General features: G+C 40.3%; 1 protein-coding gene across 1 annotated transcript in view; it reads left to right on the top strand.

Annotated features, from left to right (window-relative positions):
• Positions 1-7,857: 7,857 nt before the first annotated feature.
• Positions 7,858-26,331, top strand: part of cox10 (cytochrome c oxidase assembly factor heme A:farnesyltransferase COX10) — a 36,166-nt gene continuing 17,692 nt past the window's right edge. Inside the window, exons 1-4 of the mRNA XM_071462955.1 lie at positions 7,858-8,010; positions 9,462-9,604; positions 9,807-10,203; positions 11,087-11,211. Coding sequence (XP_071319056.1) covers positions 7,980-8,010; positions 9,462-9,604; positions 9,807-10,203; positions 11,087-11,211 — 696 coding nt within the window. The 5' untranslated portion in view covers positions 7,858-7,979. The remainder of the gene's footprint in view (positions 8,011-9,461; positions 9,605-9,806; positions 10,204-11,086; positions 11,212-26,331) is intronic.

Here is a 26,331-nt window from a genome sequence, read left to right as displayed (position 1 = left end):
TAGTTTGATGCACTGCAACAAAATTAGTTTCATTTTATAGAATCTAAAACTGATTCCGTAAATTTGTTCCCGTTGGTCATATTTTTCGGTTCACCAGTATGACATCAGAGTGTAATTATGAAATGGACTCGTGTCTCTTTTATTGCCCACCCAGGGCTGTTATAAATGGTGTAAGAGGTGTTCGACTGTAAGTCTTGACTCCGGTGGGAAGGCTGTGGCACTGCTCTGCCATTTATTACAACAGGAGAAGAAAAATTAGGAGCAGAGAGAGGAGACGAGAGCATGGCACGAAGGCTGATTTCAACCACCTGTATTCCCAGGCGGAGCAAGTTCTCCCTGTGTGCTGCATGCTGCACGGATAATTCCCGCTATGCAAATGTTTTTGGTTTGAAAATAAATTATTGATCATAGATCAGAAAAATGTGGCACATTGCAGGAAACACAGAGGAGTGGTTAGGCAGGTTGAAATGAGAAAAGCAAAATGAATTATGCAGGTCTCTCGCACATCCACCTTTTCCTCATTATGTGGAGCCATCTAAGTGGTAATTAAATTCATGCACTGATAGGGTTCCCTCGTTTTCTGCCACCGTGCTTTTCGTATGCACTTTGTCATTCTGCCATTTTCCAAAAAAAGGGGGGGGGGGGGGGGGTTTCAGCCTTGGAGGGCTATTGTAACAATGGAATGAGCGTCTGGGTCATAATCTTACTTTCTTTACTCTTTTTTTCTTTACATTCAAAATGTAATTTCAGAAAAATTAATAGAGTTCGTGCCTCAAATTGCAATCAGGAATGTAATCTACTGGAATATTGAAACTTAACAAAAAGCCCTATTCTATTGCATTTAATGGCTTGTTGGTATAATTTGGTTATAATTCAATATTAATCATGAATTTGATTGTGATTTACTATTGTTTAGTAAGTGGAGAGTGTAATCCTATCACATGTCGTGGTTGCTCTCTATGCTGTGTCCCTGTATAGGTGGTAGTCAGGGGCTGGGGGAAGTGATGAGCGGACCACCACCACAGTGTAGGCGGCCCAGACTGTCACGGTAATGTGTGGAACAGCTTCGTCCCCACAGATAAGAGCAGCATCTAGGAATGTTCCACATTATTCTGCCTTACAAGACCCGATAGACCACAGCTGTCAAGACTCAGTGTCATACGACCAGCCATGCATGCTGACCTGCAGTCAGGAAGGTTCTCCTCCGGCCTTGAGGCTATCACACGGTGTGTAAAACTCGCTGCTTTCCACTGAGAGCAGAGCGTTTTCTCAGAGACTAAGGGAAAGTTCATAGTCATCACAGAAAGTGTGCAACACAGGCACGTAAAAGGTTAAATACAGTGAAGGTTCAAGCCAATTTATGTGACAGAGAGACTGTGATAAAAGTCACTCTTCATGAGTCTTAAAAAAAATGTGTAAAAATGATTCTAAGACAAGAGTCAAGTCTCTGAGTTCAGTTAGATTTTATTGTACGTCTGAACCGCACAGTAAAATATTTTAAGATGTTTAAAGATGAGGTTTAGTTTTGTGTCTTATTTTTTGAAATGGAAGGAGCCTAACATTACCAGGGATGTAAACTGGGGTTACAGTGACTGCAGCAGTATAGAGCAGGCTTACGTTATTGTTTGTGATTAGGTCAATTGGAAATTAATCTCCTCCTGAACCAATAAATGTCAGACAGACTGGGGACAGTTCTTCAGTAGAAATAGCATTTTATGGTATTGGTCTGTTTTTGTATCCATAGATTGAGCCTGGTTGTCAGAGGGGTTCAAAATGGACAAGCACACATTTGTGTTTTCCATGCACTCTTTGTGTATGAAAGCTTAATGTACAGCATTACTTACACAGGGGGGTACATGTTTTTCCCATTGATTCACAGACCTTCATCTACAGGGTCCAAGCTGCAGATCTGCATCTGATGGTAAAAAATTGCCATGAAACCCAACATTATTTCAGCAGGGAGGAAGAGACAGTCCATTTTGCAAATTGACTCCTTCAGGAGACTGTGGTCTTGCAATATCCTCGCCCTCCCCCGTGTACTCTTCTGTTGGGAGATGCACGCAAAGCACGAAACCGATCCTGTGAAGACGGCCATGGATTTATGATGCGGAGGCAAGTGCGACTGAACAAGGCCTATTCCCATCTGGGCTGGGAGCCACTGCCGTACTTGGAGATTTACGACAAGGATGACACAGCTGATTACTCTCAGTTACTGAAGAGAATTGGACATGGACTGGTTTCAGCTCGTCTTAGTGTGTGTGTTTGTGTTCATGATAGGGTGAATGGAACCACAGTAACCCAGACTTTTTTGTGGTCGTCATCAGACTTGATCTTCACCAAACCTCCATGACCTCCATCACCCAAGTTTCCCATGGACAAACATCAGGCAACTTGACTTTTTGTGGATAATGAATGAATGAAAAGTACTGAAAGAAAGAACGAAGGGAGAGGGAAATGAAGGAATAAATAAAATAAAAACACACCCAGACTAATGGAAAAAACACACTGTTGTGAGTGTTGTGCATGCTGTCTCTGGATGTGAAGAAATGTAGAGACTTTGCTGTGACCCCATAAACCGCATGTGCTGTGGACTTTTCTTTACTCCTCTTGACAAATCTGTGGGCTCGCCACTATGCTGTGGCCAAATCCTGGACTTTGAGAGTTCCGCCAAACCAAATAATGGCTGAGGAGTTGTTATGACCCCTCTGACCCAGTCTGGAGCATGTTTCTGGATTATGGTTCTGACACACTTAACCAGCACAGTGCAGAGCATCACCTTGTCCGATGCCATGCGAAATGGCTCTCTGCCTACTTGCCAGGCACTGCCACCAAACCAAGGTAATAAAGTTGAATGAAAGAAATGGTGTTGTTCTCTTGTTCAATAAATCCCAGCGAGGTCAATTTAGAGCAAAAACAGCAAATAAAAAACTATATGAAGCCAGATGTTTGTCTGTTTTCCTTGAACCAGTATTTAACTGTTGTAATGAGATTCAAACTAGATGCAAAATCTCTGTTTAGTTAATAGCATGCACATGCCAGTCTAAGCATCTTGAACTCCATATTCCTCAATTGTATCCTAAACTGCTGTGTTACATCTATACAATTTGTTTGTTTGATGTGAGAGGAAGTAGTCTATGAGTGTCAGGAAAGACAGAGGAGAGACGCATGCTTTGCTTGACACAAACTTGGAATAAGTGTGGCTTTCTCACAAACCACTTGCCCCTCCCAAAGCCTACTTTTAGGCCTTTGGGAGGCATAGAGTCCATTCCACGGGTCTCATTTCTCTTAGCTGTTTGGATGAGACTTTGGGTGAAAGGGGTTGCTCTGTGTGATTGATGAGCCATGGCCAATTAGAGGCTTAGCCTTGGAGGCCCACAAAGACACCGTGATCTCAGACATAAACATTGGCGACCATTGGGCCTGAGAATACCTGTTGTCCCTGGAAAGAGGGGAGGCCTTCAGCCGGCAGCTGTGGAGGACAGCAGTTCTTCTCTGAAGGTTTTGGATGCTTGACCGACTCAAAATACCTTCTAAAAAGATGTCAGCACAACAAGAACAAGAGTCTGTTTCACAGGGAAATTCCATGAGTGATGTCAGTATTTCAGCATGGTGCCATCCCAGTCAGGGGTAGGGTGGTGAACGGCTGCTCCATCTGACACCCTGTGGTTGACGAGCAACAGGGCGCCAGGCGGGGGCTCGTTAGACAAACTATGACAACAAGATGTTGACCTTGAAAATCAATTATAAACAGGGAAGCATCTCTGCATCTGTTTCTGCTTGGAGTTATGCAGCACTGTCTGCCTCTTTCTGTTTTTTTGAAGGTCTGACTCCACTGCCATTCAGATGGTCTTCCCCGTGGGATTAGTGATGGCACTAAAGCCTCTGGGACAGTGCTTGTAAATCAGAGCAGATGAACTGGGGCGATGACAGGCCTGGGAGGCCTCTGTTATTTGACTAGGCCATTTATTGGGGCATTCTGGAAGGGGGGGGGTGTCTCATTATAGGCGCTTAGTGTGTTCCCCAGTGTGAGACATGTAAAACTAGAATAAAAAATGATTTGGCCATTTTGTGAGGGCCATATGTGAGCAGCAGACTGTTTGCAGGGAGTAACAGGGCCTTTCTTATTACTGTCTATTAATGACCCTTCAGCACTTTGCTTACACAACCTGGGGCCCATGCTACTTTCAATTGATTCAACATGTCACCTTTTCACCACTAAGCGCCAAGGAGCTGTGCTTTAAATAGAAAACCGAGTAATTCCTGGACCCTTGAAATTGCTAAAGAGACCTGTTTTCCTCTATCCACACTAACTTCACAGTAAACCAGACAGCCAGAGATCCTAACACTGTGCTCAGCCATTAATCTTACTGACATCTGCTCTCCACTTCACAATTATTTGTCTTTCCTTTGCTTAAATGTAAATAAATTATGCCATTTTAAAACCATTTGGTTAAGATAACAAAAGATTTTGAGCCACCATTAATTATTTTGTTAAGAAAAAAAACATATCTATCTAGTACTGCTGTCTTCAATCTCATTTTTAGAAAGTTCTGCATATTATTTTACTATTATATTAGTCATTAAATGGTATTTTTTATTTCGATCTCATTTAGCAGAGCTATTTCCAGCCTAAACATATTATAAGTCTGCCATTGTTCTCTCTGAGTCATATTTTACTATTACTCCAAATACACAAAATTCCAAACCCAGCCCGCAACTAGACACCACTACAGGTCCAGCATTCCCTGGCTGACATCAGTTTGCCCTTACTATGATAAACTACACGTCATCACTCTCTCACAATACAAGCCTTTAACTCCTTTTGTGTCTTTGTTTCTCTCAGGAGAGGATGTTTTCAGCCATTTCACTTTCTCAAGATGCAGTGAAAGCAACGTGATAAAAGGCCCTCACACTGAGACCACCACCAGAGGTAGAACAACTGTAAAGGGCCTTTGAAAGACCCCTTTGGGTTGAACAGACCCTCACAAAACTCCTCCTATTGTTACAAAGCCATTCCACCCCATTTTGTCCATCTGTTCCTCAGGTCCTGTCTTCTGGTCCACCTTATGGACAGAAGGCATTAAAGGCATGTTTGGCTTTGTCTTTACCCACTGGAGTGAATCGTGCAATTATTTAAACAAGTGGAACTTCCTGACTTTAGGAGAACAACACACAAAATCCTAGACAAAGGGTGTCAGTATGTCATATGGTATATTTCCACCTTTAAATTGGAGAAGTACTGGTGATGTAGGTATAGCCCAAGGCACCAGATTACTGGTCAGTCTTAGGGATAAGGAGAGCTCGTTCCCTAAATCATTACCCTGAGTTAGTCCAACACTCATTGGCAGGGGATAAACTTTTCCTTGATGCAATAAACAAATATTATTCCATTCCAGCCCAGAGGAAGAGGGGCGGCTGTGTACTTATGAATGAGCCAGTTTGTTAATGTGAGGCCTTGACATTCTGTTAAGGATGTCAGTCATCGGCAGCGGTAGGCTACAGATTGCTATACAAAAGATTATGGTTTGACACAGTGCCTTACACAGCCATAAACTTGGCAGGTTTGATCTTGTATCCCTGCAGCCCAGAGGAAGCAAAATGAAGCAAAACATGGAACGCTGAAATTGTATTACAGCACCCTAGAAATAAATAATATGGTGTAAAACCAAGCAGTAAACCTCCTTTTCAGCGCTCAAATCAAAACCAAACCTGAAGAGGTTGACCGGGTCAGTGCAGAATGAAATCGTGTAGAACAGCACATAATGGTTATCTTCTGCAATAAAGGTGCTCCTGTGCTGGGATCTGGGATGGCCTTGTGTGTATTGTTGGCATTCATCAGCCCCTGCATCTTGATGGTGCGTGAAGATTACACCATGTAATCTTGGTGGTGGTGGGGAGGAGGGGTGGGGGGCTGGCAATAGAGTGGAATGAGTGAGATGAATCAGGAGAACTGGATGCTCATCTTGGATTGCACTGGGATTTGAGTTCATAGACAACAACTGTGATTGTAAAGGATATTTACATCACGGGCATTCATAAAAACAAATCATACATGTCATATGATTCTGTGTGAACTAAATGTCAACACACATACCAACATACATGACCACTGCAAAGTTTGCCAAGATTGCCTTGAAACTGAATTAGCGGATAAACAACAAGGAATGTTTTTCTTTTATATTGAATATGATCTCTCCAATCAGATCACAGTAATAATCGTCCTCCTGGGTCAGTAAAATGTTATTGTGCAAGGAAATGTAATACATGAAACAGACAGTCATACTGTTTTATTATCTTTCTTTAAATAAAGCCAGGCTGCAAAGCAGTGGAGAGAGTGTTAATCAGAAGGTTTCCATCTTGTTGGCCATGGCAGCCAGGGCCAACAAGATGATCATACACATAAATAACAGGCCAAACAGCAGAGCTAGTCAGAGGACACACAAGGGCGGGAGGCAAAAGGCCAGGCATTGAATTAGACAGCAATTTTGAATGAAATAAAACCAATCTTCAGCTCAGATTTATTGGTCAGTGACACAAGTTTTCTGGTAACCTCAGTTCTAAAACATAAATTTCCAACTGGTGTTTGTAACAAGTAAACACATTTTGTCACACATTCCTGTAATTCAGCTCAACTGATTGAATCATTAAAAGAAGTTGAATAAGCTCCTTTTGAAACTAGAGCATCAAATCCTTAGAATAAAATACTGCTACAGACACAATTGTTTGGAGGGTTTTACACCGATTTTATAGCTCACACCATAATAAGAAATAAATGCACTTCTATGAATAACGAAGTATAAAATGAAATGTTAACATTCAGTGAAAAAGAGCAGAGCCACTATTTCAAACAGATGTCGTATATTTAATGTGGCTCATGTGGCTTTTGTTTAGTCCGTCATCTAAAATGATAAAGACGATGAGTTATGTGAGGATCTTGGTGGCACGACCCTGCTAAACAACCACCTGGGGAAACCTTAGAAAGGTCACACATGGAACATAAGGAACTAAGGTGGTAAATAAGTAATTAATAGCAAACTAATTCATTTTTCACAGCAGACATTTTCAGTTGTCATAGCAGAAAAAGCACTGGTGTTACTAAAATCATTAACAATGGCTCCATTCTTTTCAAGTGTCCCATTAACAGTGACATGACAAAATGAGTCACAGGAAGCCACAAATCAATATTATTTTAAAAAAAACAAGAAACAAGGGTAGCCTGTGAAACTATCCATTTATACAATATTGCCATACAGAATAAAATATTATTTTTGCTGTGTTTTAATATGATTCCTAATTAAATATTATGTTTATCGTTCTTGTGTCCATATAAGCTGTGTTAGAAGTAGTTTTACTTACACAAGACTATAAAAATAATTGCATTCATAATTCCTCTTATGTAAAAGCACAAAAGCAAATATAATTAAAATATCAGAAGTAAAAGTAATCCTTCAGAACAGACCAAGTCCATTGTCCATGTATTACATTATACTTAATATATGGTTATTATTACTGTTTATTGTATAAGCAGCATTTTAATGTTATAGTTGGATGAGCTGGATGTGACACTAGTTTTCATTATAAATGAAATAATCTGAAAAAATACCCATACAATCAACCAGACCTCACAGTGACACCTACATAATATTTTAAATATATATTTTTTTATTGAATTAAAATTGTTAAAACAATTAAAAGTAAAAGCAGCAATTCGTAACACTTTGAGAAGCTGAATCCATGAAACGTTTGGCACGAAAATAAACAATGAATGTTATTAATTTTAAATCCTTTCAGTTGCAGTTGTAGCCTATATAAAATAAGGTGGTTTAATTTATAACAAAACATAATATTCCAGGATGACAGCTCATTGACTGGCTGACGTCATGTGACCCGGAACCGTTTCACTTACCTAACGAGGTCAAAATGGCGGCTCGCTGCATGTGAAGGGGTCGAGACGGGAGCCGGCTTTATGATCCGAGAACATGTATAAAACGCCATGTAGCCGACTGTCAGGTAATGCCGGATAAAATGTGGCATGTCGTGTAAGGCGCTGTTACATTTTAAAGTCGTTTATAATTTACGCCCGCTGAAAACAGCCTTTGAAGCTAAAGCGGAAGCTAGCTGGCTAGCTTAGCATATGGCTATCCTGCTGCATATTTTGCAGGAGGCTAGCAGTGACCTTACATAGAAGTCAACTGCATCTGGACCAAAATAACACAATTACTGACAGCTTTTATCACGACGGAGTTTTCGCAGTTTAAGTGGAACTGTATGTTATCAAACATCAGGAAATGCCAACTGAAAAGTGGTGTATTTACAATGGTTACGTGACAGGTATAATAAAGACACTGCTTCGTCGACAGTGCTAATATGCACGGTGTCCTCCTTATTGTAAATGGGGTGTTCCTAAAATATAAGAAACACCGTTTAATATAACGAACTCATTGAAGATACGACGTACTGCAGATTAATATTGCAATGCGTTTGTGTGAAAGGGGTTGGATAACAAAATGGTGCTTTCAAAAACAAAGTCAGGGCTCTGTGGGGGTCACACCATCTATTGCAGGACTCCTGGTCCTTCTTGTCTCTGAAGACAGTTCTTTATGACTCTGGTTGTATGTTTGGTGTTACTGTCATGCTGCAGAGTGAATTTGGGACTGATCCTTAATGTTAATGTGTGATGGATAACAACCTAAACATCTAAAGAGTATAAAACATTTGTAAAATATAATATATCTTAACTGTAAGTTTACTTCTGTCTGCTACCTGATGCATATCAGAGCAAAATACTGATTGTATTATCATTACTGGTAATACGTGAGAGGCACAAAGTGGGTTTAGGTCAAAACAGTCTTTATATATATATATATATATATATAAATTGTACTTTGGGAAGGCCAGGACCACCATGGAAATAAGTTATCATAACTGTTAGTGTTTGTTAGTTTATTAGTATTTCGTCATGCTTCAACTTCATGCTAACACATTGTGTTATATGCTATTTATAGTTAGTTTTATTTCTTCATTTTATTTTTTGTCTTGTCCATATTCCATGCACATTTGAATCTGTTGTTCATAGAGCTAACAGTTAATTAATTGAAATAGTAATCGTCAACTATTTTGATATTCAATTAATCGTCTCACTTGATTATCAAGGAAAAATTATGATGTCATATATCATAATAAACTGAATGTTGTTTAGTTTTTTCTGTTGGTTAGACAAAACAAGACATATTAAGACATCACTTTGGACTGGAAAAGTTGTGATCAGCATTTATCTCATTAACAGATTAATCAGTATAAAAACAGTCTTAAATTTCAGCCTTAGTTTGTTGTCTTGGTTTTCTCTGTTTTTAGTTTTAGTCATGTAAGTCATGTGTTTATTGTTTTATTACTGACAGAATCAAACTGAACCAAAAGTATTTATACTGATAACTAAACAGCCTGTGTTGTGTGTCTTGTAGGTTTGGTTGGTGCAAGTGTGAAACAGAAATTAGTTCAAAATATTCCTCGATGTAACCCGACTGCTCGGAGCCTTGTTCAGCTGCACAGAAGAGATCCATCAAGCTGGTCGACTTATCAGCATCTCACCTACCTTAAACGCCAGGTAGCTTTCACTTGGCCCACTATCTCATTGTTTTTTAATTTCAGTTCAAAAAATTCCTGGTGCTTGTTATCAATGCTTTTCCCTCCACCATACTACTGATACGATGTACACATTTTTTTTTGCAATACATGTCTGGCCTTGTTTTATTGTCATTTCAACAAATTATCCTGTGAATCACCTTGTCCACCTGTTTTCCTTTCAGTATGCAGCAAAGAAGAGCAGTGAGCTTCACCAACGCGCCATCCCCAAACAGGCCCCCCTCCTCACCATTGTGGATGAGAGAGAGGACAGTATTGAGAGGCAGGTGCAGAGAATACCAACTATCAAACCTGTGGCCACGGACGCTGTGTCACAGTCAGAGGATGTCACCAGTAAGATGCAGCCTGAAGTCTCCACCTTGAACTCCACTGCAGATGATGTGGCGGGAGAGAAAGATTCTGTGTCCAGGACAGCTGTGATTTCAGCTGAGACTCCACATATCCAGGTGGAGACAGAGGAGGCAAGGGAGGCACGTCTAGACAGACAATGGAAGCAGCTGAAGGTTGATGTGGCTGACTTACCGGATATCTACGCCAGGCTAGCCAAAATCAAGCTTACAGGTAGAGTGTACAGTATGTCTTGATTACAGCATATAATAAGAACTATTTACAGAGAGAAGTTAATATATGCAAATAATTACTTGAAGTACTTGCATAATCACGAATATCCCTGAAACTATGTCAGAACTTGGTAAATAACATAGCTGGATGAAGCAAATAAAGAGATGTGATCATGACTCCATATACAAAGCACCTGCTTATTTATCATTTACAGATTACAACTGTGCAAGCGGGCAAGAATACATAGCTGTGTGCAAAAAAAAAAACAGTCATCTCATTCACTCAGTGAGTGAGTCTAGGGTTAGAGTTGCAATGTAGCTAAGCATTAGTGCACTCCTTGTTGCCTCATGCTTGGGCTATTGTCACGGGAGACAAGATGTGCAGCATAATCCACTTTTCCACTGGTGATTTGGATGCTCAGTCTGTCTCAAACAACACTCGTATTTGCAGTGAATCGCTGAATATGCTATTTCTAGTTGAGCTTCGGAGCTGTGGGGAGCCTGTAGTTTGTTTGGCTATGTTTGTGGAGAATCACAGCTCAACAGTGGATAAGTTAATTGTGTGGTTAGGGTCACGCAGTGTAATTTATTCAGTTCGACTCAATAAGAATGATTGGATTGACTCCAATGCACACTGACAGCTTGATGGCATATGGATAGTTCAAAAACAAATAAAAAGACTGCATGAAAAAGCAGTTCATTTTGCAATATTAATTTATAATGTGCTGTTAATTTGTGTTTTCCTCCTCACTCTGCCTGTTTAATATTGAATCAGGCCTCTACAGCAACAAAGTTTAGTATTAACGACACTCTTTTACCTGAAAAAAATACTGAAAGACAGTTTCTGAAATTCCTGTTCTGTTATTCTTGCTTTATGATTTTAGCGTTGGTGGTTACAACCGCAGCAGCTGGCTATGCAATGGCTCCAGTGCCCTTTGATCCAGTCCTCTTCTTCATGTCTTCTCTGGGAACAGGCCTTGCCTCTTGTTCCGCCAATTCCATCAACCAGGTCAGTTTTTCTCAGAACAAGGCTAAACAAGTCCTTGGATGTTTATTTCAGCATGTGTGAGTGTGTGTTTTGTCTCTTTGTGTGTATTTGTTTGTTTTGGCATATTACACACTACTTGTAGGCCTAATCCCAGCATGACTCATATTAGTGTATAACTCAATAGAGCATGATGAATGTCACTCAGCCCTCAGTATCTGACGATGGAGTTTAATTATCACCTTTTCAACACACTGTCAATGAGAACCGAGCATTATAGGCTTCACAGAGTTGGGAGTTACTGCAGGATTATACAGGTATTTCTAATAAACTGGTAACTTGTATAAAATGAATGATTAACCACAGCTAATTTACTCGATCTACAAAGATTCCATGAAGCAAAAAATATTAAACACATGGCTTGTGTAATTGTTTCAAGACTTGCAGTAAACAGTGCAAATGTTTCTGGTCTTTAATCTGTTTATTTTTTAAGTACCAATTTCCTTTTGGAAAGAAAGTAATGAGCACTAGTCACAGAGCTGGAAAGATATCTGTTGGTCTTATAAGGCATAATAGATTCAATGTTTACGTGTTATACAAACATGAACTTTCTTGTTGACAGACACCCACATCTACAATTTTCCTCCTCAGTGTTGCTTGCGTTCTAGAAAATGCTGAAAGAGCCAGCACATCTCAATTTTTTTAACCACCCTACATTCCTCCTTTGCTACACATCTCAAAAATGCATTGAGTTGACTGTAGTGCTGTTATTATTTGCCTGCTGAAAGCTTTGTAAAGCTCTAAACAAAGGGGAGCTAGTGTACCTATACACTTAGAATACCTAGAGTAAGTAGGGCCTGCCTCTGCCTTGTAGTGTTGACGTTGTACATCGGAATTTGCTCCGTGACTTAAGAATATTAGAGTAATGGGTGACCTCTCCCTCAGCCCTGGATTGAACTCTGCTTAGTTGTGTCTTTGGCCTGTAATTTGGCACAGGCCATGATTACACTGTAGGTTCCTGCCCTTGGGGCAGACCCTCCAACCCCCCTGCCCAAGCCTACCCTCAACCGGCATGTTCCACCTGCTATATAGTGTTTTTTTGTTTTTTTTACGAGTTAGTTTGTAGTAACACTGAGCATCCTGAACCTGAATTTTCATCTGTCAAACAGGTACAGTCTGACAATGCTGTGCTTCACCTCAGGGGGTTAGATCTATGGATACAAATGTGCAAATGTTTACACACTTTTGTTGTTGTTGTCAGGCCTGAATAGTCTCAATCAGTCCACTGCTCAAGTTAAAACTGTATTGTACCATCAGTAGCTGTGCTTCAACTCCTCTGTGCACCTCTACCTCACACTGAGCAGGTGTGTAAATATTCTTCAGGTATTTGAAAAATGTCCTCTTCTCCTCGTGCTGAAGAGAGCAGCCCAGACTTTCAGAGCGCTGAGTGATGTAAGAAGCGGACGCCACTGTTCGTACCCTGGGTGTTCCTTTATCTGTGGGCCCACCCTCACATTACTCCTGTCAGTCTTCATTTTCTCCACTAACTCAGCTCGAGGTTAGGATACTACATGGCTTCATATTTCATTGTAACAATGTTATTTGCCTTTCAGAGCTTCTCTCTTAGTTTCCTCCATCCAGATCTAGTTTCTAACCTACAGTAAAGGTGAATCATCAGATGCAGTCCAAATTCTTATTGCCAATTAGATGAGTGTGAAAACCTACAGGAAATACATGCACTTTGGACTTCTATCAGCTTGGAAATCCTGGAAAGTTAATATATTTTCCAGGCTTTTTTGTAACAGACACATTTTTATAAAAGCAGCTAAATTTTTAGCATTTTTTAAAAATGAATTAAAATTACAGCAGAACTTGAAAGAAATATGACACAATTAAGCAGGCAAATTACATTTTTTTTTTACATTAAGCCAGAGTAGACTAGTTATAAAAGTTTAGTATGAACCCATGAAGACTTTTAAAATGGACCATCCAGATAATACTTATATAAAAAGGGGAATATGATTGTGGATGTCTAGAAGGATTGAAGAGTTCATTTTGCCAGAAGTCTTCTTTGTTAGAATGTGTAGTATTATTGGAATGCATCACATGGTTTCTGTAGATAAATATACAGCAGACTGTAAAGAGACCCTGGTGGAATATTACTCCAACATTTCCCTCTGTTTTCACAAATGGCTTTGTGTCTCTTAGGCTGAAATTCATCAGTGCTTACTGTGTTTGAGGCCAAGACCTCCCTTTTTTTGTGGCTGGTCGCTGGTATGTGAGCCCGAACCTTCACACAAGTCAGATTCATTCTGCTCCTTTATCCATCGTTCTCTGTGGGGATGTGGTGTGCGTCATCGCGGTCTTAATTGACAAGACAAGAAGATGGGGTTATTGTTTCAGACAGATTGGCCAGATGTCTTCAAGTGTGGCTGTCTATGAAGTCGAGTATGAGACAAACTCATACAAAGGCTCCATATTTCAAAGGTAGATAAATGCTGATCATTATTAAAAAAGTAAATTTGTTTATAGTTGGCAGTGTCTTGTCTCCCTCTGCTTGCCTGGAATGAAAAGTATATGTCTTTCTTCTTATGATGTTAAAGTAGTTGTTGGTGTTGCTTTGTTTGGAGAAGAATGTCATTTTCCTCAGTATAATTATACACACAGAAGCACAAGGGATGTCATGTGTGACACGTAATTGCCTGTTGCGCTGCCATTGTGGCGGTACTATGCACCTCTTTGCAATGGACTAACACACTTAGAACTAACTGTGAGTTATTTTTTGTCAAAGACACACCCTTACCTGTGCGTAATCAATCTCAACACTTCACTCATCCATTTGTTTTTCATAATCCTGAAAAGAGAATGTGGAATGCTGAAGGAAAAACATCCTACCTTCAGATCTGCTGCCAGGGTTTTTTTTTTTTTCCTTTTTACTCCCTTTCATCTTTAAAAAAAAAATTGTGCTTCATCATTAGTGTGGTTAGTTATGATCAAAGCTAGATGTCTTTTATATGAAAAATCAAACAAAAACTTGACAAACAAATCAAAGCAGTGTAAGGCCCCTGTGAAGATCACTTCCTATGGATTCTGCCCTAATCCCTTAATTCTCTGCATCTAAAGAGGAGTGTGCAAGTATGTGACCACACAACTGTCGAATTACCTTGAGGAAAGGAGGAAAATGTCTTGAGGGAGAGAAAAATACTTTGGCTCTTGGAAGTGGCAGCCAGACCTTCAGCGGAGCTGTCAGAAGCCAAGGCTGCTCTTTGTCCCATTGGGAAGTGCCTGCAGGCCAAACAGAATGTTGTGGTTTCTTTTTAAAATGTTACTCTATTTAGGCAACTGACGGAAGGATGTAAGCACTTGGAGTCACGTAACAATGGTATGTCAACATCTAGAGTTTCTCACCACAGTCCAAAGCCTTAATGCTGTCATGTTGGTCTTAAAGTCGGAGACGACAATGAGGTCCAACAGCAAAGGGGTGTAATTATTTCAAGCTTCTAGTTCAGGTACCACTCATGGATAGGCAATTAAAAACATTTTTAGTATGTTATTATTTTGCTTACTGCAGCTAGACTGGCATTAAAGCCTGTGTGGAGGTGTTCAGCTGAAAAAAAAACACCAAAGGTTTCACTGTAGAGTTGTGTGTTCCTGCAGGATAGAGTTGAACAAGGTTTGTTGAGAAGGTGCTGGACCTTAGGACCCCTGGGCCTCACACCAGGCGCAGCCTCTGCAGGTGTTCCAGCCGTCATCACCTTTCAGCCTGGCCACTACTTCAGCTAATTGGATAATTGGGTCAGATGAGAGTTTCAGGCTGGGGCCTAAAAGATCCCAGGGAAGTCTTGAGGTCCCCAGCAGTATAAACAAGACCTGATGTGGCCTTTTTACTGTCAAATAACTACCGCTCAGCTATTTTGACAGCGGCTATAGTGTAAGTCACACCATGTCAGCTCGCGTGTTTGTTTTGATGAAAATTCAAGCTGGCCTGTTTTGTGGCTGCCTAGTGTCGTTTCTGTTTTCGTGACGATGGCAATGAGTTTTCTTTTGTGTCTGTGTCTCTCCTGTGGTGAGCTGTCTGAGGCTGGCACGCATAAGCGAGCCCCCACAAGCCCCCAGCCCATTCACTCCTACCACTTTAAGCTGCACCCTTCTCTCTTGTCCTGTGCAGGCATGCATTATTTACCCTGCTGCATGTTTCCTCCTGAGTTCATCTTGGTCATAACCTTCCAGTGTATGGGTACATGACTGAACATGGGGGCAGGTTATGCAGACAATCGTGTGTAATCAGAACATTCTAACATATTTGATATACTTTTTTAAAACCTTTTTAAAAGATACCATACTTCAAATTCTCACCCTTTTAAAGACACCTAATACTGTAGTGCAACCATATAGAAAAGCTCACTGACCAGTTTTGACATTGATACAGATTATTTCTATATCTTTGTATATATCCTTTTAATCAGCAGAATAAAGGGAACTGATAGCACCTTGATATTATTTAAATCTGTTTACACTATGCAATGTCATTATATAAACTTCTTCTAAGCTCATGCTTTCATGTTTAAAAGCATTGTCAAATTCTACTGACACCACAGTTTATTATTGCAAGCATGCTATTACAGCTTCAAGCATGCTATTACAATGCAGGCTTGTTCTCGCAGTCGATATCTGTATCTCTGATCTCCATCTTTGTATTGTGTGCAGTGGCAGTCATCTTGTTAATCATATTTATCCAAGCATTTGGAGGTCAGATTGGTGTGCTGCCACCTGAATTTGATCTGAATCAAGCCTGGAAATTCCCTCATTGTTATTATACATATGAAATCCCCCCTTGAGGAATATCTAGTGTAGTACATAAATCTGTAAGGGTTTTTGAACTGCACTGATGCAAATTCATAAGCCGATCTTTGTGAAAGTCCTTAAATCACACATGGGTACGTTTAGGTAACAGCAGCATAGCAAAATGTTTGCATTGCAGTGTCAGAAAGTATTAGGAGTGTGACATTTTTTGTTATGGATCTGGACTGCAGCCTGTGTGACTTGAAATGAAACACTGACCATGGAGTTTAAAGCTGGCTCTGAGCTTTAATTAAATCCACATCGGGTAAGTTTTTGTAGGAATTGTAGCCATTTCTATACATAGTACCCCCATTTTAGGAGACAGAAAGTAATCAGATAAGTTGTCTTATTCAGAGCCCTCATGTTCAAAGTGTTCATACGTCATAGCAAACTCCTAATTATGAGGCAGTCCTTAATTGGCAGTAATAGAAGATACAATCACCAATACAGTTTTCTTGAAAACTGCTGTTATTACACAAAGTGTTTGAAACCCATGACCAATATAGTCATACATGCTGTCATTGTGTTACTCAAGGATGGAATAATAGTGAGAAAAAATAGTTCCTCTTTTCCCTGGGGGCCTCTAGGAACCCCCTCAGGGACCCTCCACTTTGAGAACCAGTGTATGAAGACACAAAGTGAGCATTTTTGGAAGAATGTTTTGGTGTATGCTGATTTAGGATAGGTTTTTTGTTTGTAGTTATTTGTATATATGTTTATTCAAATTATAAGAAGTCTCTTTTTCAGCAGTAGTCAGTATGCCACTGTTACAGACAGTGATTAGCCACTGCCTTCTGTAGGTTTTTATGCCACAGTGTACATTTGATATCCTCCACTTTGTTCCAAGATGGTTGACTGTAATTACAGTGATCTTTGCCGACTACATAGGTATTTTATGTTACTGCTTCAGACAGACTGAAGGTGTAGATAGTGGTCCATCAGCAGCACAGTAGGTGGTGGTTGTCTGCTTCAGGCAGGGATGGTGGCAGAAATGCTGGGCCTCCAAAGTCAAGGCTGCCACAATCATTTTCAAGGATGGGGCTCCTCTCATTGTAGTTTGGGGTACCTCACGTAGCATGGTACCTCTTGAGAGGATCATTAGTTGTAACAAGACCTCATAGCCTCACCAACCATTGCGCTCTTCAAAGACAGTGAAACCCTTCCACTGGATTTGCGCCTGTTCCCCACTGAGAAGTAGCGACAGAAGATATGGTTTCAAATGGGCGCCATCAAATACCTCTAGCATGATGACATTACTATCCTTTTTGTGCAGTTTATTTTAATTCTGCTCACAAATTACCCCCCACCATTCTCATAACAGAGTCCATTTGATGAATTGCAGTGGAAACCTTCAAAATTACCCCTATATTGAGGGAGTACTGTATTTGTTTTTCATGAGTAGAAAGCTTCAACGATATCTTCAGCCAGATGGAGTTGTGAAAGTATCAGTGCTTGTCATATTCGTTCCAGTGGCTAGGTACTGTAATTGACTGTTCAAAAATGTTTTGGCTGTCAAAGGATTATGTGTTAGGCATTTTTTTGTTGGGTACTTTTTGGAGTTAAAGGTCAGACACATCAGAAGCTTAGCCAAATGGGCGATTTAACTCAAATCTGATCCCTGTCTTCGTGCAGACCCTGCTCTTAAGATCGTGTTTTCCAGGAGCTTAGTTAAAACAAAAGGGCAAGCTGATCTTTGACACTGATAGTTCTCTCAGTTTTTGTTTTGATGGTCTCTGCCAAGCTGTTAGTTCAGCCTGAAAGAAGGGATGGAAATTCCTTTTTAATTGCCCGGCAAGATGGCACAGAAAGGGCTTGATGGGTATCTCTCTTCTTGGTGCTGGATTAAAATGAATATTTAACTAGACAGTCCTGTTTAATAGTTAATTTCTTTAAACCCTTTTTGTCTTTGTCAACCACAGGGTGCCAATCCATTTCAAAATGTACAACTGGGTCTCTTGCAGCCTCAGATGGGAGACAGATGCTTTCCTCTGATAATATCATGAAGGGTAAATCCACCTATTAAATACCCCCAAGATGATGCCCGAGGGGAGGCAAGAGCAAATACTGTTTCCAGGCAGGGTGAGATACAGAGATGTTAGTAATATTCTGGTTTCCAATAATGTATTTAATTTTATTTGTGTGTGTTTTAATTTTAACATTCTTTTAGAAGATTTTGACATCAGACAGTTTATTCATTATCTTGTATCAATAACTTAGTGTCTTGTGTGGCCTAGAAATTGTCTGTGCTATTTACACAAACACTGTGTTGAGAACCAGTGCCAAAGCATCACTGATAAAATTCAGTTTCTGATATTGTGTAAAATTTGAGTGAAAGCTTCAAAAACCAGCTGGCTGTAATGTAGCTATTGACACTGTTAACATTTCATACATTCCAATCATAGTTTTTAAACATTTTAAGGTGTGGGACAAACTTAATAAAGTAAATGGACGTGGAGCTGGAGGCAATTCATTTAAGAAAGAGTGTTGGCAGGCAACAGCAGCCGTCTAATGAAATACTTGAATGGTGTTCCTTTTAAGCAGCACAGCTTTCCTACTGATGTGGATCCTTAGCTCACATCTTGCAGTCAATAAAACCTGCCTTATCAAATTTAATGAGGCCAGCAGAGTGAAGTTAGAGAAATATCAGAAAAAGCTAAAGCAAGGTCTTTCTAAGTATCTGTTTTTATAATTTTTCTTCAATTCAACAACTTATCGTATCAAATGATGACTCCAATAATTTTACCTTGAAAGCCATAAAATGTTACTTTTATAAGAAAAAAATATTGCTATGCTATTAACAGTAACAGTTATAGTCTATATTCTCAATATTAAAATGGTAGCTGTTTCATTCTGAAATTAAACTCCATTAGTTTTCATCCTCCAGCCTGACAATCACAGATAAAACATGGTTAAAAAAAACTGTTCAGACTCTGAAACAAGATTGTTGATATTTTTTTGCTCTAGGAAAATGATCATCACCTCCAACATCAATTAAACCCCCCTACATTTTTTCACCTTTACTTAATAATTCCTTGCGATCCTAGTCCACTCAATGCCTATACAAAGACGAGGTGTCCTTACTTCAAAAGCACCATGTTGTCATGTTTTGTGAAGATCACACTTGAGAGATGCTCTTCTACTCACACGCAAAGTGTCTGTCATCTGTCAACGTCACGGCTTGTTTGGGCAAACACGCCTCACCACAATAGAGTCGCCTTCACCTGAGGGGATGAGCATGACTGACTGATGGGCAGGTGGCGCACCTCCTCAACACCTCCCTGATTAGCCTTTAGTTTTTCACAAAAACACTGTGATTATGGGCTTCAGTGACCAACAAGGCGAGATGTAGACACCACTGAGACTTCAGTCAGAGGGATGAAACCACCCACCTCAGCACTGTCTGGCACCAGTGAACCTTTCTACACCTCACACTGCATTTGGCAATGGCTGAACTCATGCAAGCTGAGCTAATTCTGTTATGCCGAGTAAGATGCTCTTATTACTGCTTGTGGCAGAGTTTTCAGCAGGTAAAAAGCAGAGTCTGAACGTGTAAAGTCAACAGGTTAGGACCATATTTCTATCAGAATACTCAAAGCAGCTATTTGAACTCTGTGTAGCTGTGTTTGTTCTATCAGTGTCTCAGTTTCAGTTTCCTCTGACATTTCTGGACCTGCTTTCCCACTGATACAGATGATACACATGTCAGCACCTTTAAGATGCATCCTGGACGGATCAGTGATTAGAGACAGTCAGTGCACTGGCCCCTTTATGTCTAGAGGACAAACTGTCCCTTTGGCACTAGTGTCACACTGAAGCAGATTGCGGACAGTGATAATGGGTTGCTGAAGATGCTCTCATTTTAGAAGTGGCCCTCTCTGCTTGTCATCAACCCTTTGCACTGCTGAGCATTGGCAGACTGGGGCTGGAGGTTTGCATGTCTTATTCAGTGCATGTTGCATCACTGTATATTGCCAAGCCTCAGCCCAAATGGTTTTTATTTAGCTGAGCAGCTCAAAATCCATGACAAGAAGACAGTAAAAGTATTATGACAGAAAGAGCAGTGACTTAGCAATGGTGGAGAGCATCTTTTGTGATGCTAATGAATACGTACAGTGTTTTGATGTGCGGTACAGTATTGTATTAAAATCACTGACAGAGAGGTGAATGACAAATTTCCTGCTGTTTTCTGCTGAGCTGAAACTTATTAGTTATTTAGATTTCTGTTCTGTGGCCTGGCGTCTTCTGTTTAATTGCTGGAGGGATAATTGTACATGTGGATACAAAGACAGCTCCTAAACTGACTGATTAGAGACCTCTTTCAGACATAAAGGGCAAATACATTAAAAAAAAAACTTGGCAGAATTTTGTCTGTTTTTATGGTAGCTAAACAATGAAGAAGTAGAGAACGGTGTGTTTTTGCAAGGTTTATTACAATACTAATTCTACAATTTCTATTCAGGAAAAGACATCTATGTAGGGCATCTGTTTTTTAAGACATCACGTTTATGTATTTGCGTACAGTTCTTTTTCCATTAAACTCAAGTTTACCCTCTCTATCTGAAGGTAACTTGGCCAAAGGCAAGTAGGGAACACTCTTTGTAATACTGAGATCCGTGGATAATTAACAAAAGCAGCCCTGTTTATGGCATGCCCGTGAGCCAACACTGCATGCTAATTTGAGTCAAACCTAGAAGCTTTTGGGGCAAGGGCATCATTGCCGGAAAACAAAATGGTTACCAGCATGCACCTAAGCATCGGGTGCGTCTCACAGGCGCAAGATCTCAGTTAGAAATTGAAGTTTATTTATTTATCCCCAAAATCACAAGGTTGTCTTATAAGGCTCTACATTAAAGTCCTATGAACATGATGCATTTTTAACTTAACTGATGAGGGGATGTGATTTTTAAATGGTATATGAAGGGTTAAATTCATTAGGTTTCCCATCTCTTCATTTGCTGAATGAGGGATGTATTTATTATCCTAAATCTTGCTAGTGGCAGGATTAATTAAACCCAGATTAGCATTTATGTGCTCAGATGGTCATGTTCCCGTTGGCAAACTGACACATCAGGAGACTGTTGCTGTTGTCCTGTTTATTAGTTACAACTTTGACTGATTTGAACATTTTTCTTTCTCCATCACTATGGGTTCATAAACACCTTTAGCCTTTAAATGAATTGAACAAGTATGCATGACACTTCACCTCGCCTATTGAAAAAATCCTCAGAGATCCTTTTACTCCACTGTTGTAAAGTGCTGTGTATTGGCTGAGCATTAAGAAGACATCACATTATTACCAACCGCCTTAGATTCAGACCAGCTGTCATTTCTCACTACTCTTTAGTTGGGTAATTGTTTCTGTGCTTTCAGCTTTTATTTCCTGAAATTTTAAAAGGGATCTTGCCTGGTCTCCAGTGACTAGGTAAGTTATACAGACTTTATTTCCTGATTTTTACTGCCACCTAAGTCTTCAGTCCTTATTATGTGATCACACAGCATATCCCAAACTGTTGAAAGAGCTCAAAATAGCCTCATTTGAAAGCAAAAATAGTCATAATGGCTATATTGTCATGGCAATTGTGACCATGCTAAGCCTGTTTAGTGTTAGAAGCAGGAACCACTATTTGACGTTTTGAAAAGCTTTCCTAGATATAGCATTGCTGCACTATATGAATCTGCAGTATGTCTCCTGCTAATGGGTTTCATTACAGTTCAGGTCGATGAAAAGTTGTGTTCTCTCACATCTGTATGTAACTGCTGATGATTTTCAGAGGTGAACCTTTGTTAAATCAGTGGAAGTCATTCATACATTATATCTCCTCCTTTTGTTCGTGTTATTGTATCTCAAATGCATATGGATAAAGAGTAGAGGTGTGTTTGACTGTGTATATTACAGGTGCACCTCAGGTGATTAGATAAAGCAAACTGCATTGCCTGGACAGCATGGTGTCTAAGCGGTGAGTGACCAGGCACGGTACAGGTGAGGGAGAGAGGGTGAACATGGTGAACTCATGGCTGTTATCAGTGTCATATTAATGTTTGTTATTCTGTGTTCCTTGAAAGCTTTGTATGAGTCTGGTTGCTTCCAGTGCAGTTCCAGTGAGGCTGAGAAGATAAAAGGCCAAAGCTGTTTTTGCGCTTTGGTTTTTTTTTCCCTTCCCATTGTCTTCAATTTGAAGTTATTTTAGCTGAAATTTATTGAGTTAATTTTTGCCATAATTTCATTAATATTTTTGTTGATAAATTCCACCTTTTGTGCACCAACTCCTGCTAATCTGCTTTTTGAACGTCTCCTTTAAATCTTTTCGTGGTGTTTTATATAGGGTGGCTGCATCACAGAGGCACAAAAGGCTGAGTCTGCCTTTGTGCCTCTTCTTGAGTATAACATTACTTGTCTTCTGTCCACCTGTTCTCCACCAGTCATTCCTCTCTCACTGGAGGAGGTCATCCTGCTGGGTTTGGGTGTGGACCCTTCTCTGTTTCCGTTTCAGTGGAGACACTGTAGTTAGTTAAAAGGAGCTTCAGCCTTATGATGGCATGGCCGTCTGTCTGTCAGACTCTGTCATGTAGTAACTGTTGATTACCGTTCACAGGACAGATCAAAGTGTTTGTCTCTGGGTGTGTGCAGCTTCAGTAGGCAAACCAACTCTGGTTCTGATGCCTTTAACTGTACCTTTCCCTCTCGACTCTTTATATGATGCAGCTCTGTAGCTAACTCCACCTGGGGATCACAAAGGGATTGTAAAACCACAATAAGTGTTCTTTCTTTGTTTATGTCTACAGAATAACACTACTTTCCTTCTCTATGCTGTAAGTCTTAATAACTGTTTTCTCTCATTACCACGTCTCCTGTAAGCCAGCTTTTAGAAATATTGCTTCATTGTCAGCCCACAAACAACAATGACGTATCCTCTGTAAGTGTGGCTGTATAACTTCACTCTGCTTTGAAGTGGCTTCTGTCATTACGCCTTTGTTGTTTTATGCATTCCCTAAATTAGTGGCTCAAGGTAAACTGCATTTTATTTTTCCATCTCATGAACATTTAGGGGCCATGTGATAAAGCAGACCTTGTATGATCATTCAGACTTGATGCTGCACTTGTCCGCTGGAGCATTGTCTGCCTACCCACAGGCCTCCATAACAACAGTCACGAACACACAAAAAACCCTTGAAGCCTCTGAACACTATTAATATCCCCATACGGTCAAGTTGAAGGAAGTAACCACTGCTGTGTACCCATTAATTTTACACCCACACAACTTTAATCAATATAAGAATGATGGACAGCTGAGTGTATGCCCATGAGTGGTTGTACCCACATGTGTGTGTATTACTTTGAATCTCTTTGTCTAACTTGCCCAGATGCAAGCAATTGAATCTTTCTGGCTGTGCTTATGGTGTGTGTGAGTGGGGGGTGGGTGGTCTCCATGGGTAACATCACTTTTCATCATCCTATGATTTTGCACTTTTCTCCTCCCTTGTGCATACAGACCTTTTTATCTGGATGATTCTTTTGTAATAATTGCTTATTAAGAGACAGGATGGGTGGGGCCAGAGTGCCTCCAATTTCACCAGCCCACAGTTTTAATGGCACTTTACTGCTTTGAAATTGCTTTCTTTGTTTAAGAGGTATGTCCTTTATGCAGTGCGCTGTAAGGCAGACAAAGAAATTTACCTTTTATCCTCAGCTTTAAGACAAAATGGGTGAGTTGTATTCTCTGAAGCTTTCAGACATGATCACCTAGCCTTCTGCATTCTTTGTTTTACACTAAATAAAACCTGTACATTTTCAGATATTTAGCTGGATGACTTAACCATCGTGCTCTTGTGAATAATCTCAGCTAAAGTAGTGTCATTCTGTGGTTTGTGACCATTCTTGCTACTTGAGGAACTATCCCAGCACTTAGTTTTCCCCATCCAGACGCACTGGAAGCTGTGTCACGCCACAACCTGACAGGAAGCATTTCTGTTACATTCACGGGACAGATGGTTGACAGCTCACTTCTCAAACCCGTCGAAAAGCTAACTGGTTGCCTTTCCACTTTAGGGGATAGTGAAAGAGGCGAGAAGACACGGAGAATATGGCAGAGAGATGGTTGGGTCTCGGGGGCAAAGCGCTGGCAGAGGAGGACGACAGACTCTGACAGGAACTTCTTTACCCTGTTCATACAGTCTCCTCCCATTTGCTCCAGCAAACAAGATTTAAACTCGTGGATAAATTATTTACTCCTGCTGCTTTTTGCCACTGTTTACTGTCTGCTCCCTTGTGTTGGGTGTATCAGCAAATGTTCTGCCTCCATATAAACACAGTTCAGTTTTTTCCTTATTCTGTTTCCTGTCACTCAAAAGCATGAAGCTGAAAAGAAGAGGGTTAGCACACCAGCAAACTGAGTTTACAAGCCTGGAAACCACAACTCTTTCTAGTTTATAATCAGGAAACCCTACAGTTTGACAGTGTTTTTTATTTAACAACAACCCAATCTAATGGTTGAAGAGTTCTCCCTTCTACTTCATGAGGTCATTTACCTAGTGCTGTCTTTGTCTTTTCCTATTTGGGTCAAGAAGGAGGTGGTTGTCTAGCTCTGTAGGATGTGATTCAGTTTGTTAGTATGTTTGCTGAAGAGAGCAAAGAGAGAAATCCACATAAAAAACTTCATTGCACACTTATCACATTAAAGGAAGAATACTATCTTTCTGCCTGCAACCTGAGCCGCATGTGTTATCAGACATCTAGTTTACAGAACTTGTTAGTGAGCAGAAAGGGAGGGAGAACAAAGAAGCAGACTGAACAATGTAAAGCCTGTGTTACTTTGTGTTTAGTTTGTAGGATCTGTAGGATATTTTCAGAAATGGAGGAAAAGCTGGCAATATGAAACTTGTGACCCATGTCCCAGCAAACCACCAAAGTACTTGCAGAGATAAGATAAATAGACTAAAAAGAAAGTTTTTAAGGCATATGTGTATTTTTGTTTATTACACGATGTGTTGTCTCCAAATTAAAATGTAGTAAAACAAATAAATTTCCTGTGAAATCCACTGGTCGTAAATGCAAACACTGAAAATCGCAGCTGTCTGTTTTGCTCTTTACTGTACATGTCATGACAGGCATCTTGTGGAGCACCTAACCGTGTCACTTATTGAAAGATTAATAGGTAGTTGACCTTCATCCAGAATTTAAATGTGATGTCCTTATAAGGTAATGCTATGGTGAGTGGGTAAAACAGTGGCTGCACACAGATCTAGACCTCACTGTGTCTCTGTCCTCTTCTGAGGTCCTCATCATTTCAATTTGAAAGGCTTGTTGAATGAGCCTGTCTAGATGAAGGGGTGGATTTTGCTACGGGTCACTGCTGCAAATCCAAATATTCCAGAGGTGCTGATGGCTGCTGTCATGTTTGAGAGAACAGTGAGGGCCTTCATATGCACCCACTCCTTATCACCTCTAACTTCCAAGAAGTACATTTCTTGCAAATCTTCAGGGACCAGTCATATCACAGCAGTATTAAAGCTGACACACACACATTCACACCCTCTGCAGTTTCCTTGTGGTGAGACACAGCTGTGGACAAAAAAAAAATCTAAACATTCACATTCTCTCAAACATACACACTGTCATGCACATGCCGCTTTTTCAATTGCACCCAAACTGTTGAGAGGCTTTCAAACTGCTTGTCATGTCAGTCGCACCCTTGCAGTTATTTGCAAATGCCCACGGATGGCGGAAAGGACTGTTTATTTCTCTTTAAACAAGTGACCACACACACACACACACACACACACACACACAGGCCTGTGCTATGTATTCAGCTTTCACTGATATGTTTTCCCACAGAATGTGAGACTGAATAGAAAGCACTCAAGTGTGTGCAGTTAATGGTAATCAGGAACTGGAGTGATATGCCCTCATTAGTATGAGTGTTAACTTATCAGGCCGAGACTGGAGATATGGCTGGCCAGTCCTCCAACAAAGGAATTTGTCTTGTTTGCACAGTTCATGTTTACAGTGGTGTGAAAACTAATGTGTCAGCCAGCGTGTCATGACTTTTTGGCAAATGATACAAAGCCACTTTGTAAAATCAGGATTAATTTTCAAAACTCAAGCCATTTCACCAAAGGATCTAGCTACAAGGTTTTGTCCAAATGTTAAATCAATATAACCTGTGATAAAATATCTTTCCAAGAGAGGTTCTGTTGATCCAGAAGACCCTATATGGCTTGTAACTGGAGTCCTCCCTCACACTGGGAGGCACTATAGCTTGGTCACGATGGAGCATAAATGATGAAAACAGTGATGTGACACGA

Source organism: Trachinotus anak, unplaced genomic scaffold, assembly GCF_046630095.1.
Source record: "Trachinotus anak isolate AG129_WGS33_773 ecotype Australia unplaced genomic scaffold, CSIRO_AGI_Tana_v1 ptg000025l, whole genome shotgun sequence".
Lineage (NCBI taxonomy): Eukaryota > Metazoa > Chordata > Actinopteri > Carangiformes > Carangidae > Trachinotus > Trachinotus anak.
This window is presented reverse-complemented; position numbering and strand designations above follow the sequence as displayed.